The sequence below is a fragment of the Typopeltis vanoorti genome, chromosome 5, assembly GCF_054136105.1.
Source record: "Typopeltis vanoorti isolate ZY-2024b chromosome 5, IOZ_Tvanoo_1.0, whole genome shotgun sequence".
NCBI classification, from domain to species: domain Eukaryota; kingdom Metazoa; phylum Arthropoda; class Arachnida; order Uropygi; family Thelyphonidae; genus Typopeltis; species Typopeltis vanoorti.
The window spans coordinates 55,557,433-55,580,355 of record NC_143553.1 but is presented as its reverse complement, the minus strand read 5'-3'; the positions used below and the strand labels follow the sequence as shown (position 1 = coordinate 55,580,355).

General features: G+C 35.3%; 1 protein-coding gene across 1 annotated transcript in view; it reads left to right on the top strand.

Annotated features, from left to right (window-relative positions):
• The window catches only part of Hsc70-5 (Heat shock protein 70 cognate 5), a 197,603-nt gene that overhangs the window by 59,220 nt on the left and 115,460 nt on the right, over positions 1 to 22,923 (top strand). The window contains exons 4-5 of the mRNA XM_090392437.1: positions 7,391 to 7,515; positions 22,243 to 22,316. Coding sequence (XP_090248563.1) covers positions 7,391 to 7,515; positions 22,243 to 22,316 — 199 coding nt within the window. The remainder of the gene's footprint in view (positions 1 to 7,390; positions 7,516 to 22,242; positions 22,317 to 22,923) is intronic.

Sequence of the window (22,923 nt, the reverse complement as noted above, 5' to 3'; positions counted from 1 at the left end):
ACTTGCTCACAGCAGATCAAAAATGAACTTGCATAAAAATCTGAACAGTGCTTGGAATGTTTTAACAAGAATTAAACTGATTTTGTGCATCGATTTATTACTATGGATGAGACTTGGATTCACCATTACACACCAGAATCCAAACAGCAGTCAAAACAGTGAACAGAAACTGGTTGTACAGTGCCAAAGAAGACAAAGTCAGTTCCATCAACAGGAAAGGTCATGGCATCAGTTTTTGGGATGCTAAAGGCATTTTGTTTAATAACTGTCTTGAAAAGGGCAAAACAGTAACCTGGGAATATTATTCCTATCTTTTAATCAGACTAGACAAAAAAATTTGTGAGAAAAGACCCGGTTTGCAGAAGAAGGAGAAAAATCATCTTTCATCAGGACAAATACACCTACCCACAAAGGTGTTTTGGCAATGGGAAAATTAAGGGATCTGCACTATGAATTGTTGAAGCATCCACCCTGTTCCCCAGATTTGGCTCCCTCTGACTTCTGTCTTTTCCCAAAACTAAAAGTTTTCCTCGCTGGTCAGCGTTTTTCTTCGAATCAAGAGGTGATTGCAGCTGTAGAAGGGTATTTTGCAGATCTTACTGAGAACCACTACAGGGACGGGATAATGGTGCTGGAGCATCGCTGGAATAAATGTATTGGTCTTAAGGAAGATTATGTTGAAAAATAAAAATAATTTTGAAATTATAAATTCGTTTTTTTCATTGTTAGGCTGAGAACTTTTCAGACTGCCCTCATATCTCTCTCTGTGTATAATATATGTTATTCTTTGAACACCTTCATAACCAAGGAATGTGCAAGATATTATGGTAGTACTACATGAAAACCTCATCATCATCATACGTATCAAGGATTTAGGCCAGCATGGCCTGTTCCAGCCTTAGAAGTCATCGTTGAATCGTTTGAGAGGTCGTCCTGGTTTTCTTTTTCCTAATGGCTTGTACTTTAAGGCTTGTTTTGGTAATCTTTCTGTTTTCATTCTTTGAACGTGTTCCATCCATTTATGTTTATATTTTTTAATTTTTTCTATTACTGGTTCTTGGTTTAATTCTTTCATAATATCTTCGTTTCTTTTGTGATCAAATAGGGTATACTTTGCAGTTTTTCTCATAAACTTCATTTCTGCTGTTGTTAATCTTTGTTTGTCTTTTTTTTTATTGTCCAAATTTTGCTTCCATACATTAAGACCGGTAAGGCTAATGTATTGTATACTTTTAGCCTGGTTTGTTTTTGAACTAGGTTTGGTTTAAATATAGAGTTAATTACACCTGTTATTTTTAAATATTTTGCAATTTTTACGTTTATATCTTTTTCATTTTCATATGTGATCATACATCCTAGGTAGTTAAATGAATTCACCTGTTCTAAGGTGAATTCATTTAAAAAAAGAAAACCTTATATCATTAACTTCCTATCAACAATTTTACTCCAAATCAATCTGTTATCTCAAGACTCAAAACATTATCAGATCTTATATTTCTATCTTCTAAGGCACTTGTTACTGTATCAATCCACCTATATCATGGCCTTCCTCTGGGTGTTTTTCCTGTCAACCTAGCAGAGAACACTTGTTTAGCTAATCTTTCTTCTCCCATTCTGTTTAAGTGGATATACTACCTGAGATACGTTTCGCTAGCACCTTCCTGAATGCTAGCAATGTCAAGTTCTTTCCTAACATCCTCGTTTTTAATATGATATTGCCATTGATGTCATCTGTCTGTAATATTTCCTTTATTTTCGTGTTCCTCCTTCTGTTCTTCTCTTAATTTTTCTATTCTAAATTTGTTTGCACCTTTGGTTACTTTAGCTTCGTTTCTTCCCTAACTTCTCAATCCCTTAGTTACAACTATCTATCAAAGTTCCCAACCTTTCTGTGGCCTTACTCTTAATTGAACTCGTGTGCAATTCTTTCAGACAAAGAGCTTGCCCTAAGGTAGAGCCAAATTCTCCCTGGCTGAAATCTGAAGTCAACTCCTCTTCGGAATTAAGAAAATTTATTTGTTTAGCTGCGCCATCTTAATTCCTATACAATAGAATTAATATTGTCAGAGAGTTAGCCCACAGACTATTTCACGATTTAGCAATCTAATACAAACAAACCCTTACGATACTTATTTTTATACTGCAGTCATAACCAGTTCCCATGTTTTAACTTATACAGGTTCTATTTATAGCAAGTGGTGCATTGGCTTGAAAGATCAGACGTGTTTTGGTAAAGAAAACATGAAAGTTTATTCATTCTAAGTAATGGTACATATTAATCAAAAAACTAATTTAAATGAAAAGTCTCTATGTAATGCTATACTAAGATCTATAATACAATCAGCATTTCACATTAAGGGACATTAGCAGAGCCAAGCTGTCTTAACCATGCTTACTTATCACAGTCACATATATTAATATCTTACTCTCTCCTCAAATATTGATATATAACACATCAAATTAATGTAATGACAATTCTTAAAACAATTCACTTCTAGAGCTACAAAGTTCCTTGCTAGAGGATTAGGTATTTAGAGTCCCGAATTCTATCAACAAGTCCGATCACAAGAAAATTAACACTTTCGCTCACCCTGGTTAAAATACAATACGATGGACATAAAACTCTACATTAACCGACCAGTTCAATATTTCAGGAGACACTTCTCATCAGATCTTCTTGTAGGCTTCCTTTGGGTGGTTACCTTGTTTTGGGATCTGTTGTTCCCCATCTTGACCTTCCAGTGATTTAGGTCACAAATCACTTCTTTGCCTTATACTCAAAATTCCTCTGACGGAAAGGTTTGGCTAGAGCTGCACGAAAGTTCGGTGTTCGCTAGTTGTCTCACTGCATCGATGACAATGCTCAGACTCGGCCACTACTTAACCATATCACCGCAGCTTGACCATCCTTTGTTCACCTGAACGACTTCTACTTGACTCCGGCACCACGAGAAAAGGACCACAAGAGAGAGAGAGCCTGAGAGCTTGCGCCGCCAAGCCTTTTATATTCCTCCGTGGCTGCTCTCCCTACTACGTCATAGATTGCAGACGCCACCCAAGCCTTTTGCACACCGTACTTTCTCCTCTCCATTGCATCTCGCACGTGACTCGGACCTACTGCCTGGGGGTCATGCTTATAATCCGATTATACAAGTCTGTACTTTGCTCTGACTTTCCTGTTGCAATATTACTTTTACAATATCTTGTTTCTTGTCTGTTATTTACAGGACCATTTATAATATAAAACATATAGTAAAATACATAAAAGAACCACTATTACTATATTTACAACTTCGATTTTTACCTATTTACAAGTATTTGTTTTAGGAAACTTTGCATCCCAGTTAAATCCCAAATGAAATGCTTAAGGACAAATTAAGCCCTTCATTCCAGATTTAACATGTCCATGCCCCTAATCTTTCTCAGGACTTGCATATCTGTGGTCTCTAGTCTTTGGTCAAGTGTTTTATTTCTAACCCAGATCTCAGATCCATAGTTTAAAATTGCTTTGAACACCGTTTTGTATACAGCTAATTTAGTGTTTTGACTAATTTTTCTCTAATTCTATATAAATTTATTCAATTGACTTCTTACCATACAGCTTTTTTGGTTGTTTTTTATTTCCATATTTAATTTACCATCTTCACTAAAAATTGTGACTAAGTAGCTGAAATGTTTTACTTGTTCTATATGTTTTGCATTCACTATCAATCCACGACAATTAAGAAATGGGCTGCTAAGTTTAACCTCGCCAGCCTTGAAGATGATCCACGTGAAGGACGTCCGAAAAGTGTAACAACACCAGAAATCACTATGCAGTGGATATTTTCAATGTTTCTGCCTATTTTTATTGTCTTTGTCTTGTTATTGCTGATTTTCACACCAAATTTATTACAGTAGTTATTCAGTTTAGTCGGGGAATCTTGCAGGCTTGTACTGGATTTATTTAGAAGTATGACATAATCTGCATAAAGTAAAGAGTTGAGATTAACGTCTCCAATTTTGATATCAGGTAGGGTTAATATCACTTGCTCATAATATGATCCATATAGATAATGAATAACATGGGATATAATGTACATCCTCTTCTGACTACAGATTTAACATCATACTGTCTTCCTGTACTTCACTTCTAACTACTGACTCACAACTCAAATACAGACTGTGTATTGCTTGATATAATGCCCCATAGACACAATATAACTGTATCGTTTTGAATAGCTTTTTTCTTGGCACCTCGTCATATGCCTTTTGCAGGCCTACAAAACTTAATACAGATCTTTGTTATATTCCCATGATTTCTCAACTGTTTTTCATAAAGTGAAAATCTGATCACTGCTTGTTTCATTTTGCAAATTTTCGAATTAATTACTCCATACATCAAGGATATCTTTTTCTCCAGTTTTCATGTCACCTTTATCTTTAATTCCTTTTACAGCAAGTTTTCTCCATTTCTGAGTTTCTGCAATAACTTCCAGAATATCTTGCCACCTTCTTGATATTTATTTTCTATGTTCTTACCAAAGTCTTCCCATGACTTTTGTTTAGCTAGTTTTACACAGTGTTTAGCTTTCTTAATTTGTCTTTGTATTCTCTAAAAGCATAGCAGCCTTATTTCCCAGGAACTTACATTATGCTTTCTTATTTTCCTTCACCTTTTTAACTTCCTGTGTCCACTATGAAGTTCTGATTTTTTTTCTATCCTTGCAGACAATCTCACCACATGCCTCTCTGGCTGAATCAATGTTTTCTTCAGAGCTTGCTACTGAATCTCCAAGGTTTGATTCTTGTTTTCAAGCTCATTCAGTTTTTCTTGAATAATGTTTGTGTATTTGAGTGTGCGGTTCATATCTGAGAGCTGCTCAACTTTTATTCACTTTTAAACTTTCTTACGTTGTAGTCTTTTCAGTATTAAATTAAATTTTATCCTGCTCAAGACTAAATGGTGATCACTTCTGATATCAACTTCTTTGCATCCTCTAGTGTCCTGCACAAGTGAGAAATCATCACTATCAACAATAACATAGTTAATGAGACTTCTTATTCCTCGACTCTTCTCTCCATGTGAATTTATGGACATTTTTATGTTGGAACATTGTGTTAGTAATAACCAGACCATGTCCTGAGCAGAAATCCAAGTATTTGCCATTATTATTAGCTTTGTTCTTTTCTCCAAATTTTTCCAAAATATTTCTTTATGTCTGACAATCATTTCCTTCTCTGCTATTTAGATCTTGAACTAAGACATACTTTTCCTTTTTCACTGTATGAATTACTTTCTCTAAATCCTCAAAACATTCCTCTAATTCTTCTTTTGTAGAACCTTCTCTGGGATCATAGGCACAAATAAGTCATTTTCCATTTCCCATTCTGATGTTTGCCCACATCATTCCACTTGAACTTGCCTTCCTCGTTGAAGAAGATTAGCCTCCTATTTAGGGTTGAATTATAGCTACTTCTTCTTTCCCTGATTGTTATTGCCTGAATATCATATTTTGTTTTGTATTTATTGCTTAGAAAGATTTATACCGTGTGGTTAGCCAAGTGGCTTTGCGCTTCGCAACCATATGCCTGGGGAAGGAGTGTCCCAGGTTCGATTCCCGTTGTAGACGTGAGGAATTTGAGGATTTTCCTCAGCCATAGCCAAATTAGCCGGTCTTGGGCGCGGTCAGTAGGGTTTTTTCCGCCAGTTTATCTGGCGTTTTTCATCCTGCAAACAGGCAAACCGGCCCCGTGAACATACGCCTCTACAGTCAAAAATATATCCCCACCAGCGGCAGACCAGGCGACGGGTCGGTTGGGAGTAGTACTAACAAGAAGTCGCATCTAAATGTAACACGCGGACCCTGCATAGGAAGCGGGAATAACGCATAGAAGAAGAAGATTGCTTAGAAAGATTTCATCAATTTTTTTGCCTTTGTTTTAGTCACCCTTATTATGTCGATCTTGTACTTATCCAGTTCTTCTGCTAGTTCCATTTTCTTGCCATTCAGGTTTCTTATGTTGATAGCACCAATCTTGAACTCTGGGGATGATGAGTTGGAGTCTGTTTCAGTATTTGTTCAGTAGCTGACTTTTTGCTATTCGCCCTTGTTCCCCTGACAAAAACAAGAGGGACATTGTTTAACCATGCGACATTCCAGCTGTCATAAAATTCTATTATGTCACCAGCATTTTACTTTGTGGTTTAAGCCAATACGAATACAATTTGTTTGACTAAATCCCAAATTGCCAGCTTATCTTCGTTCATTTAGTATCTAGATAGATAGATAGATACCAACAGGGTGCACCATGAGAAGGTGAGGATTGAACATTACATCAGAAGCGCTGGTCAGTTCTCTGCATTCCTTTAAAGGCAATGTGGAGGTCTCCACTCAGTTATGCAGCTTTGACCATTAACCCCCCCCCCCCCCCCCTCCAATCCAGATGATTTTTCAGTTCACAACATGAAATTTTCATGCATTTAATTAAATGCATGAAAATGTTACATAATGCATAATATTTTTAATATTATTTATTTAAAAAAAATCATCTTGCCAAGACAAGTTCAACTGGATCACGTGACTGTGTTCATTGTGAAAAGTGAGTCTTGCTCCAGTGCAATGTACTTCCTCGTTTTCATGAACTTTATTATTATTATTTTTTTTTTTTTTTGTCCCTGTTAAATTATCATTCATTGATAATTTATATAAATTCACCCTTTATTATGATTGATAAATGAAAGAAGCAAACACATGCTGAGTTGTGATGAGCTATATTATGGTGTACATTTTAAACCTACCCTTAAAAGAAAGCATCTGTATAATATCGTGTAATGTATATTGAGAATTAAAGAATGAATTCCTTTGTTTTGTCAACATTTTTTTTATTTTTTTTTTTTAACATCACCCATCACTTTTAGCAATATTTTTATGACCAGTACTATGGGCAAGTAAACTTTTCTTTTCTGGCTAGTAGATGTAAGTTGTATTTCTAGAGCCATGTGTGGGAATGATAATTTTTCCCATGAGATCTGCTTTCATTTCATTATCTTATTTTGCCAATAAGATATGAAATTTAAAATAAGTTAAAAAAAAAAACTGCCTTAGAAATATCGAATTTATATCTTTCAGAAATTCTCTATTATGTAATGAAAACCTTCAATGGTGATGTTTGGTTGTAACACATGACACTTGTATTTGCCAACTCAATAAGCACCTTTTGTATTAAGAAAATATACACTTGAATATGTTGCACTTTAAATTATTTGCAGTTTTGATCTGTTTCATTTGGTTTATTTATTATGAAAACAGTTTTTGCAAAATATTGATATTGTAATGATATTTGATAATGAAACTTTTTTTAAATAAAATCTTAACTGCTGTAGAAATGTATAACTTAAATCTTCCAGGAAATCTGTATCATATAAAATAGTCAAAGCCTCCAATGGCGATGCCTGGGTTGAAGCACATGGCAAGTTGTATTCACCAAGCCAAATAGGTGCATTTGTTTTAACAAAAATGAAAGAGACTGCAGGTACAAAATCTTTTAAAGATTATCATATTGTCATATCAGAATTAAAGTAATATTTTTATAATGTACTTTTAATTTTTTTTTTTTTTCCCAAATTAAATCTGCTTGTATATAAATAAACGTGTAATGTGAGATGTGTTAAAGATACCAAGCAATTTTAAACCTGGTTTTACTCCATTTTTCCCAAGTAAGCAAACAGACAAAAATGTCAAGTTTGCACCTGCAAGTGATGCAAGACTAGCTGATCCTACAGGTAGTGCAAGACCAAGGCAACTCGTGGTAGAGGTGGAACAAGCTCTGATCACTAATCTTAATATTTACCCTTAATGCCAAAACTAGTCTTGCATCACTTGCAGGCGCAAACTTGACATTTTTGTCTGTTTGCTTACTTGGGAAAAATGGAGTAAAACCAGGTTTAAAATTGCTTGGTATCTTTAACATAATTATACCCAAGGTAAAAATACTTTCTACATCTATATCTCCTCCTGAGATTTTTATTTAATAAGGTTAAAACACCTTATGGTAACTTTGTTTTGGTAAAATACTTACAAGCTCTGTATTACTAAATCTGGGTATTCCTAGCCTAGCTCCCACTGATGAGACCTCAAAAAAAGGTCGAAACCGGTCTGGGTAGTGGCCCCTTGCCTTTAATACAAAACATCATACATCCCCTTCTTGGAGATGTGTTTTGGCATTAAGGGTAAATATTAAGATTAGTGATCGGAGCTTGTTCCACCTCTACCATGAGTTGCCTTGGTCTTGCACTACCTGTAGGATCAGCTAGTCTTGCATCACTTGCAGGTGCAAACTTGACATTTTTGTCTGTTTGCTTACTTGGGAAAAATGGAGTAAAACCAGGTTTAAAATTGCTTGGTATCTTTAACATAATTATACCCAAGGTAAAAATACTTTCTACATGTAATGTGAGATGTTAAGATATTTTATCATCCACCCCCATTTATTGTTTATTTTTATTTTTATTTATTTATTATCGTCAGTATAATTACAGTAAATCTTGCTTTAATCAACATCAGATCATTTGTCATAATCTTTAATCTCAGGCATATCCCATTCCCCTGCCAGATGAATATAGATTACATGCTTTCACAGCTGTCAGTAGTAATGATGTTCATTGATTGGAAAGGGCATCTAATTGTATTTGAATCCTATATATAGGATGAAAACAACTTTCATATGGACTTTTCATCCAAAAGAAAGCCAGTTTCATATGGAGGCAGGATGACTTTCTCTCCTGGAAATTCAGCTCTTTCATCTTATAAGATAGACAAAACTCGACTGCGAATACACAAAATTGTAGGAAATAATACTTACTACTTTTTATCAATTCATCCACAAAAAACTTATACTTATCCCACACACACAAGATACAAAAACCTATAGGTTCTTGTATCTCGTGCATATTAGTGCCATGTGTAAGGTGCAGATGAGGGTTGAGAAAGAAGAAATCTGTTGACATTCTTCTTAAAGAGCCGTAGGTTGAAATTGTTGGGAAACGCATCATGAAGAATGCTCTTCCAGAGGACAAAGGTAGATGGAAAAAAATGAGGAAGAGTAGAAGCATGTTTGATGAGTTTGCAGTTATACTGTAAAGTGGCATGGGGTAACAACTGCTCTTATTTTAACAGGCGTAACAGCAAGTGGAGGAATGATGTGTGCCAATTCACTGGAGAAGTGACCATGGTAGTACCTGTAAAAGATACACAGATCTGAAGTATTGTGTCTGTGAGTTAGAGGTTGATGTGAGCCTGTGAGGGAAGGGTCATCTATGAAATGAATTGTTCTCCTCTGGACAGCATCAAGAATTTTTAAGGAGGTTATAGTTGCACGACTCCAAATGTGTATACATTGTACTAAGAATGAGCAGTTTGGGGATTTATATAGTTAGTATCTTGGTGGGTATGAAATAGCTTCTTGAGTGGAAAAGAATGCCTATTTTTCAGAAGCCAAGGAAGCTATTGATATGATGTGTTTGTGCCAAGAGAGGTTGGAAGTAAATGTCAGTCCAAGTAGAGAGAGTTAATCTTGTCTGGTGATGTGTGTATTACTGAGGATGAGGGAAGGTGAGCTGAGATCCCTTTTGTGAGAAAACGTTTTCGTCATTTTGGCAGAATTGAAGTTGACTAGGTTATCCTTGTCCCACTGAAGGATGGTATGGAGATTATTGTTTAAGGCACTGGTCGCCGAAGATCTTGATGTAAGAGATATCTAGCAACTAATATGGTTTGTCAGAGTAGGATGAGTGGAGAGATCTATCGTCGGCAGAGCTATGGATAAGATTTGTAGTGTTTGAGAGTAGGCCATTTATGTATAAGAAAGAGGGTAGGTGAGATAATAGAGGCCTGAGACACTCCTGCAATGGCAAAGCTCAAAGAGATGGTTCCATCCACCATGACATGCCATGAGAGAGAGAGAGAGAAAGCTGGCTGTCCAGTTACAGAGGGTGACAGGTAGATTGAAGGAAGGTAGTTTGCAAAGCAGGTTTTGATGCCAAACATGATTGAAATGTCAATGGCAACAGCACACGTTTCTCCAAACTTTTCCATAGCATGTGTGTCCAGTGGTGAATAATGTATGCTGAGATTTCTTTTAAACATATCCTTGCCTCACTATTTCATGTTCATTTGTTGCCTCTTTTGGCTTACTAATTTTGACCAACCATTCTGAACATTTTTCTCTATTTGTTTATTTTTCTTGAAACATTAATTTTCTCCACTCCAACTTTTCTAATAGCAAAGTAATTTTACTTGGAGATTTCACATTCCCAGCAGTTTTTGTTGAACTGCTGATCAAGTTGACAGAGATACCAAGATCAGCAGTGAACAAGAGTTAACTAACAAATAAACTTAGCTTCTCTCTGGACATTGTTGACCTTTTACTCTCTAGTGATCCTGTGCTGTTGGTGTTGTTTGTCTTCTGTACAGTGTAGATTACAGCCTAGTATTGACTTCTGTATTTGTATCGACTTGCTGCCTGAAGAATGTGGAATGATCTTCGAGATTTCTATGCTTCATTTGGTTCAATTATTATTTCCAGTCTTCCTATCCAAATGTTTGCATTAAGTTCATCGTTGAAATACTTGTTATATGGATGTAAACATGCATTTCTCATTGTAAATTTATCTAAATTGTTCTCTAAGAAGTATACTAAGGAGGGTATTCATAAAAAATAATAATAAAAAAAACATGAATATTTGACTGTCCTAATTACAAATTTCTCTCCTCTCTTTCTGCTTCAAATAATATTATAGCTTCAAAATAAATACATTGAAACTTTCAATTTTTGTGTATCTGTTTCTAGATCTAAAACTGATTTTGAAATTTCCAAAAGAATGAAAATTGCACCCAATCCATACCCTCCTCCCTACTACTGTTTGTTGCAGGTTTTGTAACCTTATGAAATTTTTTTTTGGTGGGGGGGAGTCTTGCTTTGTAGTCTCTTCTCAAGGGCATAAACTGTTTTTTGCAGTCCTGGTTTTATTGCATTCAACTTGCTATAACAAATTCATAGGGATTCCCACAGATAATTTATTAATGTGGATAGTTTGCTATAGTGAATTTTTTTAAAAAAGAAAAGCCTTTATGAACTCAAGGAACTCATCTAGAGCAGGTTTTTACAAACACCCATGCCCACACTGGGATTCAAACTCTAGACCTTTTCATTGGAGAGTGGGTGTGATATCGACTCAGCGAATTGGGCTGGCATTTATTTTGGCATAGCTTATTCCATAAAATTAAAATGATTTTGGTCTGATTATCTTCTACAGTTTTGTGCAATGCTTTAAGATTGAGTGAGAATTACTGTGCAGGATGACATTGGGTTTTGAGAGGCTTCTAGCCTTGACATTTCTGAACCAATCAAATGCATTTAACCTGTTCAGGAACATTTTGTTCTTTCTCTTTGCAAATGCACTGGACTCTTTTGGTTGATGCATCAAATTCCAAGCTTGAAAAACAAAGTTATTGAATTAGATGATTCTGGCCACTCATTTGAAACAGTACAAACAATTACTTAAACATGAAACACAAATGATTCATATTATGTTTATTAATAACATAATGGATTATAATAGATTAGTATTTATTGCTTGATTAAAGGGGGGGGGGAAATGAAAATTAGTATAATATTTCACACTAACAAGTGCATCTAGTTTGAAATATTAAATGTTGAATATTGTGTTGAACTATCATAATACCTGTTGTATACCCCTGGTTAGCCAAGTAGTTAAGATGGCTACATTGCTTAATGGTGGATAGAAATTTAAAGTTCAAAGGTCATATAGCAAAAGTTGAAAAGCTCGGGATAATTGTGATGTTGAAGCGAACCTTAACATAAGAATAATGAAGTCATTTTGCCTCTTTATAAGGCCTTGATAAGACTGCTTCATAGACAGGCTTATACGTTGGTTATGCATTATTAAAATACTTAAGGAAATGACAACGTAGTTAAGGATATAAATTAAATTATACTTTAATAAATATTTTCCGATATTTCGGCAACGTCACGTTGCCATCTTCTAAAGGAACTTACAAAAAAAGGCACGTGCACGTAGGCACTACAAACACAGTAACTGGGAATGAAGAGATGAAGCTATTGTTCTCCTAAAAGTCCTGATGGTGCCCTCTAGCAGGCTAAGTAGGTGTTCTTGGCTGTTGGGCTGAAGGTCTGCTGATGTAAGCCTCCCAAATTTGGGGCAGTCGCATACAACCAAATTTGTTGAGGTTTGGAAAATTTCTTAGGGCTGAGGCTGATTCCATAAATAGTCTTTGAAATTTGTATTTGCTACAGTGTATTACTGTAGCTTTCTTCCACCGTGTTCTGTGGCGTGTATCCAGAGCATGTTCTGCAAGACCGGAATGGCTGTACTTGTGAAACCGGATGTAGTCCTTGTTCAGAAATTCTTATATTCTCTGTCCTGCCCCTTTGACCAAAGTAAGACAGTTTACAGCTGCAAGGGACCTGGTATACACCAGGTAGGTCTAGGGGAAGTGGTAGGTCTTTAGTGGAGCAGATAAGGGATGCCAATTTTCTGTAAGGTTTGTAACAGGAGGTCAGGTCATGCTTTTTTAAGATTTGGGTAATTTTTTCTGAGGTGCCTCGGATGTAGGGAATAGTGATGGATTTAGAGTAATCCTTGTTGTAGGGGGGGGTTGTAGGTTCTAATATTTTTTGGACTTTATTGGGGGGGGTAGCCATTGGCTGAGAAAGTGTTGAGGATGTGATTTAGTTCAGTGTTTAGGGCCATGTTGTATAGTGTTTTCACTACTCCATATTGTTGTGGGGAGGGTTGTTGGTTAATGCATCTGCCTGTATGGGTGGGTTTTCTGTAAACTGAGAAAACCAAGGTTCCATTAGGCTGGTGGGTGACTAGTGTGTCTAGGAAAGGGAGGTTGTTTTTTTCCTCTTTTTCCAGGGTGAATTTGATTCTGGGGTGTTGGTTATTTAAGTGTGTTAAGAAGGAGAGAAGTGTTTCAGAGCCATGTGGCCAAATAGCAAACAACATCAACGTAGCAAAGCCATATGGTTGGTTTTTGTGGGGCAGAGGCTAAGGCTTTTTCTTCAAAGGTCTCCATAAAGAAATTGGCCAAGGGTGGGGAGAGTGGTGACCCATGGCTGTCCCCTCTATTTGTTTGTAGAATTTTCCCTGCCAAACGAAGTAGCCTGAGTTCATTGTGAACTGAAATAAGGCTGGGATATCGGGAGAAAATTTAGCTTGGATTAGCTCTAAAGTTTCCTTGAGTGGGACATTTGTGAATAAAGAGTAGACGTCAATGCTGACCATTATGTCAGTGTGTTGGAGTGTAAGGTTTTCTATACTGGCTTTGAAATGGGCTGAGTTTTTTGTGTGTGATGGTGTGTTGCCAGTATAGTGTGTGAGGTCTTTGGCCAAATGTTTAGTTAATTTGTATGTGGGGGAATCAATGCCATCCACTATGGGACGTAATGGCACATTTTCTTTATGTATTTTTGGGAGTCCGTAAATCCGGGGGGGGGGTATAGAGTTAAATGCCTTTACTCTGTTGGTAACTTCTACAGGCCAAGAAGCAACTCTCTTAAGGAGCCTGTGAAGTTTTCTAATTTGAGAGTTGGTGGGATTGTGATTGATGGGGAAGTAAGTAGCCCGATCTAATAGAAGAGCATTCAGCTTACCTGTGTAGTCCTTTTGGTTAAGGACTACAGTTGCATTTCCCTTATCCGCTTTAGTGATAACTATTTCTTTATTATTCTTCATTTCCTGTAGAGCTTTATATTCCTTGTTGGATATGTTGGTTTTTGGTGGGATTGCTTTGGAAAGGACACAAGCTACATCCAGTCTTACACTGTTGGCGACTTGATGTGGAAGGTGGCGGATTCCGTGTTCGATCTGGATCATAATATCCTCACTAGGTATTTTTTTGGGAGCAATGGCAAAGTTGTGGCCAAGTGATAGCGTGTTGATTGCTTTAGGGTGACTGAAGAAAGGTTGATTACGGTATTGGTAGCAAGATTTGGAAGGACAGATGAAAAAATTCGAAAGTAATACACCGTAGCAAATACAAATTCGAAAGACTGTTTATGGAATCAGCCTCAGCCCTAAGAAATTCTCCAAACCTCAACAAATTTGGTTGTATGCGACTGCCCCAAATTTCAGAGGCTTACATCAGCAGACCTTCAGCTCAACGGCCAAGAACACCTATTTAGCCCGCTAGAGGACACCATCAGGACTTTTAGGAGAACAATAGCTTCATCTCTTCATTCCCAGTTACCGTGTTTGTAGTGCCTACGTGCACATGCCTTTTTTTGTAAGTTCCTTTAGAAGATGGCAACGTGACGTTGCCGAAATATCGAAAAATATTTATTAAAATATAATTTAATTTATATCCTTAACTACGTTGTTCATTTCCTTAAGTATTTTAATGATGATAAGACTGCTTGTGGACATATTGCGTGCAGATATGGTCTCCCAGGTTCCATGGGGATAAAAAAAAGCTGTGGAAAGAGTATAATGAAGAATTTAAAAAATGATATCAGTATTATGGGATATTTAGATTGAGGACAGATTGCATGTATTGTGGATTACAGACTGGTTAACATAAGAAAGAGCGTTGATGTGATAAATGTCTATAAACTTCTGAATGAGTATTATAGGATATCATATGATAGATTTTCATCATCAAATTCCTGGCATGTATACCCTCAAGGGATGTACAGGATATGATAGTACTACATGAAGAACTTACATCATTACTAACTTCCTGTCTTCAATTTTCCTCTAAATCAATCTGTTACCTGCAAAACTCCAACATTATCAGATCTTATATTTCTGTCATCTAAGGCACTTTGTACTGTATCAATCCACCTATATCTTGATCTTCATCTGGGTCATTTTCCTGCCAACCTGGCAGAGAACACTTGTTTTGCCAATCTTTCCTCGCCCATTCTGTTTAAGTGACCATACCACCTGAGATTAGCTCTGCTAATGCATTCCTGGATGCTGACAATGCAAGTTCTTTCCTAATATCCTCGTTTTTAATATGATATTGCCATTGAAGCCATCTTATTTTAGGTTCTTATTAGGGTTCACGCCCCAAATCTTTCTCAGGACAATAATATCTGCGGTCTCTAGTCTTTGGTCAAATGTTTTTCTAAACCAGCTCTCAGATCCATAAGTTAAAATTAGTTTGTCTTGTATACAGCTAATTTAGTGTATTAACTAATTCTCTCTTAATCCATATTAATTTCCTTCCATACTAGCTTTGTTGATTCTGTTGTCTATTTCAATATTTAATTTACCATCTTCACTAAAAATCATAATAAGTAACTGAAATGTTTTACTTGTTTTATTGGTTCTGCACTCACAATGTAGTTGATATTTTCAATGTTTCTACCTATTTTCATTGTCTTTGTCTTGTTAATTTTGATTTTCATGCCAAATTTATTACAGCAATCCCTTGATTAATGCGTTTTCGATTAGTACGTCACTTTTTTCGATACACAAATTCGATTAGTTAGCCTCTAAAATTCGATTAGTGTGCCTACATACATATTAAAAATAAATGTTACAGATTTTAAAAATTTTCGATTATACATTTTTTATGGCTAACTATTTTAAAAAATCACTCAAGGATGAAATAAATTAGTTACCGATTTGAAACATTTTACAAAGTTATTTTTTAATGGCATACTACACTATTTCCATGTACACTATGTTCCAAATTTACCGCTAACATTGATGTCGTTTGCTTTACATAGCATTTTGCTGATCATATCTCGTGCAATTGTTTTCCTTTTTTTTTTTAAAATTATTTTCCTAACCTTTAATCATGAGTAAAAGAATTAGTGAGCAAAAAATAGAAGTGTGAAAATGATTCGAAAAATAATCTGATTTGAAGAAAAACTTGAAATAATAAAGAAAAATGAACACGGCGAGTCCAGAGCAAAGATAGGACAAGAACACAAAAATGGGTGAATCAACTGCTGAATACAAAGAGAAAGATAAGGCTGCTTCAAGTTCATCATGCATGCTCTCGAAATCAAAGTATTATAATGATTGAATTAGAGATGTCTTTTTACATGGATCAAAGATTGTAACCAAAAATGGATCCTGCTTAACACTGGCCTTATTAAATCAAAAGCATTGTTCCTTTGTAACTTAAAAAAAAGAAAGGGCTATCAGTGATGGAAAAGAAGAACATTTCTTCTTTTCCATCATTGTGCTGGGTGATTTGAGCCTTTCAAAAAGAAAAATAGCCTACATAATGTTCTAATCGCAGGCAGGCGAAGCTGCAATTGCAGATAAGGAGATATCCAGAGATTTTCAAGAAAATTGTGTAAGAAGAGGGACTATTGTGATCAACAAATACTTAATGTCAATGAAACAGGCCTTTTTTTGGAAGCGAATGCCTTCCAAGACTTTTCTAACCAAATCATAGAAATCTCAGCCAGGTTATAAAGTTGCAAAATCTATGAAATTACTGCTAGCATATGCAAGCTGGTTTGGATGCACATTCTTCCACATTGTGCAAATCATTTTAGAGGCTTTTCAAATGAATCTAAATTAATTAAATCTCATTTTAAGAAGTTGAGTGATTCCGATCTGCTAAATTTAGATGCACAGCAGGAAGATCCTGAAGAATATGAAGAAAATTTAATCACTGACAAGTTCAAAGAGGTTTCACAGAAACAATTTGAAAATATTTTTCGTACAATCAAAGTTTTTAAGCAGCAATGCTTAGAGATTGACCCTGGTGAAGAGAGAACCAGTAAAATCTGCATTAGAGGCAATAGCGACATACTGTCAGTTGTATGAAAAAAAAGAAACAGAATGCTTGCAAAACTATGTTAGCTCAATTCTTTGTTAAGAAGCAGAATAATAAATTTATATTTTGAATATGTTTTATTGTCATGGATTTCCTTTAACTAGACCCTGAGACATATCCTAATTCTTTTATTAAAAAAATTAAGGGTCAAAAAAGAAATTTGAGGAACGAATTATGCCTTTTCCCATAGGTTATTATATTCGATTAGTGCATTTTCGATTAATGCGTCTGTTTTAAAGAACACATTAAGTGCATTAAAATTGAGGGATTGGTGTACAACTGTTATTCAATTTAGTCAGGAAATCTTGTAGATTTGTACTGGATTTATTTAAAAGTATAATATCATCTGCCTGCCTAGAGTAAAGAGCCAAGATTAACATCTTCAATTTTGATATCAGGTTTAATACCGCTTTCTTTCATAATGTGGTCCACCATATAGATAATGAATAACAGAGGATATAATGTACATCCTTTGATTCCAGATTTAACATCATACTATTTTCTGTACTTCATTTCTACCTGCTGACTTACAACTCAGATAAAGACTAAGTATTGCTTGATGTAATGTCTCATTGACACCATATAACTGTAGTGTTTTGAATAGCTTTTCTCTTGGCACCTTGTCATATGCCTTTTCTAGATCTACAGCACTTAAATACAGATCTTTTGTTATTTTCCCACAATTTTCCAACTATTATGTCATACAGTGAAAATCTGATCCCAACAGCCTCTATTTAGCCTGAATCGAACTTATGCTGACCAAATTTCGCTTACACAGTCCTTCTCAACCATTTCTCAAGTATACTTGCATAAATCTTACCAGGAACACTCGGCAGGGTAATACCTCTAATTCTCACATTCAGTTTTATTTCTCTTTTTATATATGGGTACTATGAGAGCTCTTCTCCAATCATCTGGAATTTGTCGTTCTGTCCATGCCTTCTGAACTGTGCAGTGCAGCCACTGTAGGAATTTTATACTTCTATACTTGAGCATTTCTGGTCAAATATCACCTAATCCAGCTGAATTTCCACATTTCAGGCTTTTGATGCCTTTTTCTATTATGTATGGATATATTCAAGTATGGATATATATTCCTGATTGCTTGTCTGTTGAGTGTTTTTTACTACTGTGCTTTCATTGATGTTTCACTTAGCAGTTTTTCAAAATAATTACTCCATACATCAAGTATATCTTTTTCTCCAGTTTTTATGTCACCTTTATCATCTCTAATTCCTTTTACAGGACAGCATGTTTGAGCTTTTTCAACACCCTCCACAATATTTTGCCACCTTCTTGATATTTTCCATGTTCTTACCGAAGTCTTCCCATGACTTTTGTTTAGCTAGTTTTACAGTGTTTAGCTTTCTTACATTTATCTCTGTATTCTCTAAGAGCACAAGCTGACTTATTTGCCAAGACCTTTTGATATGCTTTCTTCTTTTCCTTCACTGCCTCTTTAACTTCCTGTGTCTACCATGGAGTTCTGATTTCTTTATCCTTACAGACAACCTGACAACATGCCTTTCTTACTGAATCAATCAGGGTTTTCTTCAGGATTTGCCACTGAATCTCCAAGGTTTGGTTCCTGTTCTCAAGCTCTTTAATTTTTTTGTTTTTTTGAATAATGTTTTATGTATTTTAATCTACAGTTCATATCTGAGAGCTGCTGAACTTTTATTCACTTTAATACTTTCTTAGATGTTATTCTTTTCGATATGAAATTCAATTTTATTCTGCTCAAGACTAAATGGTGATCACTTCCAATTTCATATCCTCTGTACAGTGTAGTGTCCTGGACCAGTGAGAAAATATTGCTATCAACAATAACATAATTAGAAATATATACACATTAGCACAAGAATAATGTTTAATTTGCCAAATATTTCGGTTTGAATATTACAGACCATCTTCAGTGGCTACATAGGAATAGTTTTAAAAATCAAAGTGGAATACGAACAATTGATCATTCATACATAGAACGTTCCGCGTGATGTCATATCACTGAATATTAGAAGAGTAAACATTAAAAAAAAATATATATATATATATATAATAATTAATGTGTTATCCTGATTAAACTTTCCTAAATTTTTGATATAGATATACAGTCATTAAGATTCAAGTTAGGACGTTGAAGTAAGGCCTCTATACTTTCTTTAAATAAACATTCAAATTTGTAGCGACATCTGTGTGGGAGGAGAGTCTAGGTCCAAAGGATGTTGTGGTTTGTTTCTAATCCATTCTGAGCTAATCCAGATTTCTCAAGTTTCTTGTGTTGAATTGATGACTGATGCTCTTGAATTCATTTTTCTATGGAATGTCCAGTCCAAAGTAAGAAAGATTACAATTACAAGGAACTTGATACACACCAGGTAGAAACAAGGTTGAGCGTTTATCTTGAAATGAAGGAAACTGAGTGGATAATTTGTTAATAGGTTTATAAGTGGCTGTTAGGGTCATATTTCTTTAGAATTCTTTCTTTATTGAAGTCACACATTGGCAACTCATCCTCTTTTTTGAAAAACTTCTGATTTCTTAAATAAATTAAAAAACTTCCTTACAACCTACAGATCTTATGGTTGCCTTTGAAATAGAATCTTTATATACATATGCACCTCTCAAACTCTCAAAGAGACTTTGGAATTACTAGCTGACATCTTCCCACAAGATATAAAACTATTTGATTTCATGATGCACTCTGGATATTTCTTATGTCAAAATAAATTTTACAACCAAGTGGAAGGAACAGCCATGGGAAGTCCACTCACTCTCTCTCCTGCTCTTGCAAACTTTTATTTAGAACATCTAGAAGATGTCCTGTTCTCATCTATGTTCCCTCAACCATCCTTTTGGGTTAGATATATAGACGACATCTTTGCTATATGGCCTCACGACAGAGACTCCTTACCTTCCTTTTTAAGCAGTATCAATTCCTTACATCCTCGTATAAAGTTTACCATGGAAATCGAAAAAGACAACAAGTTATCCTTTTTAGATGTCCTTCTCATCCGTTCATCTTCTGGTATTCTTACAACAACAGTTTACAGAAAACCAACTTTCACAGGTCGTTATATTCTCAAAGAATCTGCTCATCACCCTTGTCAAAAAAACAGGAGGCACAAAATGTTTAATCCGACGAGCAAAAACTAACTGTAAAGGAACCTTCAACTATCAAACATCACATGAAACTAAATCGCTTCTCCGAAAAGAGTACTCAACATCTTTTCGATTCTTACAAACCAACCCAGAACAATCAAGATTCAATACATTGAGTTCCAATTCCTTACATTTTTGGGATTTCAGAACCAATTTCGAGAATTCTAAAGAAATATGACCTAACAGCCACTTATACACCTGTTAACAAATTATCCACCCAGTTTCCTTCATCTAAAGATAAACGCTCAACCTTGTGTATATCAAGGTTGAGCGTTATACCTGGTGTATATCAAGTTCCTTGTAATTGTAATCTTTCTTACTTAGGACAAACTGGACGGTCCATAGAAAAAAGAATTCAAGAGCATCAGTCATCAATTCAAGATCTTGAGAAATCTGGATTGGCCTCAGCATGGATTAGAAACAAACCACAACATCCTTTGGTCCAAGACTCTCCTCCTACACAGATGTCGCTACAAATTTGAACGTTTATTTAAAGAAAGTGTAGAGGCCTTACTTCAACGTCCTAACTTGAATCTTAATGACTGTATATCTATATCAAAAATTTGGAAAAGTCTAATTAGGATAACACAGTAATTATTATATATATATATATATATATTTTTTTTTTTTTTTAACGTTTACTCTTCTAATACTTAGCGATATGACATCACGCGGCGTGTTCTATATATGAATGATCAATTGTTCGTATTCCACTTTGATTTTTAAAACTATTCCTATGTAGCCACTAAAGATGGTCTGTAATATTCAGACCGAAATATTTGGCAAATTAAATATTATTCTTGTGCTAACGTGTATATATTTCTAATCATTATGCCACAAATATCGTTAAAAAATCAACAATAACATAGTCAATGAGACTGTTCTTATTCCTTTGCTCTTCTCTCCATGTGAATTTGTGCACATTTTTATGTTGGAACATTGTGTTAGTATTAACCAGTCCAAGTCCTGAGCAGAAATCCAACAGGTATTTGCCATTAGCTTTGTTCTTTTCTCCAAATTTTCCCAAAATATTTTTGTATATTTGACAATCATTTCGTTCTGCTATTTATATCCCCAACTAGGACCAACTTTTCCTTTTTCATTGTGTCATTTGTTTTCTCTAAAGCCTCAGAGAATTCCTCCATTTCTACCATAGTAGAATCTTCTGTACGACCATAGGCACAAATAAATTCATTGTCCAGTTCCCCATTCTGATATTTGTCCACATCACTCTACTTAAGACTGCCTGCCATTCAAGAAGATTAGCCTCGTATTTAGTGTTGAATATTATGGCTCCTCTTTCTTTTCCTTGATTTTCATTGTCTGAATATAACATTTTGTATTTATCACTCAGAAAAATCTCACCAGATTTTGCCTTTTTTGTTTCAGTCACTCCTATTATGTCGATTTTGTACTTATTCATATCTTCTGCTTGTTTGATTTCTTTGCCATTGAGGCTTGTTATGTTGATAGTGAGATTTTGGTGATGTTGAGTTGAGGTTGTTCCAGTAGCTGACTTTTTTGCTCTTTGCCCTGGTTCCCTGGCAAAACAACATTGACCTGTTTAACCGGGCGATGTCGCACCCAGCATGAAATTCTGTCATGTTGTGCCATCATTTTATATTGTGGTTTAAGCCAATAAGAATGCAGTTTAGCTGGCTATATCCCAAATTGCCAGCAGGTCTTCATTTGTTCAGCATCCAGATAGATATTGTGCACCCTGTTAGGTATATATATCTGGATACTGAATGAACACCCTGGTCCATTTTCCGTATTCCTTTAAAGGCTACATGGAGGTCTTCTCTCAGTTATACAGCTTTCACCCTTAAGCATTCCGGAAATTTTTCATTATATAGAAATATAATTAAAATTTCCTGTTTGCGGTCAAGAAAGGGTAAGAGCTAGGTTTTTCTCTCTCAGAGCAGTGAGTGGAATAGCTTGCCTTTAGAGCTAATGAGTGCATCTAGTCTGAATGAATTTAAGGGACGGTATGATTACTGGTTTGGGTGATGTATAGCTTCCTTCAATGAGTTCTTGACTCCCTGGAGGTCTGAGATAATAATAATAAACACATATTCTGAAAACTTTAGATCACACTGTCTGTTTTATATAATTTTTACTAACATGAAGAAAATAAGTAATATATGACCTTTTTAAAGAAGATGTATACCAGAAGGCGTATTTGTTATCTGTTATTAATTTAATTAAAATTAAAACTTAATTATTTTTAAAACTCAGATTATTTATATTTCAGAAAATTACCTGGGCCATTCTGTCAAAAATGCTGTTGTTACTGTTCCTGCATATTTCAATGATTCTCAAAGACAGGTAAATATTGTTGTCCATATATAATACAATAATTTCATTGGTTTTTGTCACCTGAGATGAATTTGTTATTAAACTACCTTATTTATTGCTAAAGTTTTTAAGCAGCTGATGTAATAATATTAACACAAGGTACTTCAAGATACTGTTCAATTACTAATTCTGGTGATAAATTTCTCATTAAATATTAAATGTTGAACTATCATTATACCTGTTGTATACTCCTGGTTGGCCAAGTGGTTAACATATCTGCTTGGCAAACAACAAGCTGTGGATTCAAATCCTGCCATGGACATGCATATATGTGATTGTCTTTAGGTAGTAGATGAATTTCATCACCCAATGTGAGACCACTATCTGCGAGCCACCTTGTTTGTTATTGTGATGTTCGGCTTCTGTGCTACTTCTCTTCTGTGGAAACCCAAATATTTTTTGTACAGTAATAGTGCTCACCATGGTTACTAGCATTCTGGAACTTATCACTCGATTGTAGCCGGTTTTTGCAAGCCACCTGTTTTAACACCCTCCTGTTTCCCTATATATAGAGAACATATATTTCTTCTGTTGGCAAGCAAAACCTAGATTTTTTTGCTAGGAAAAGAAATCTTTA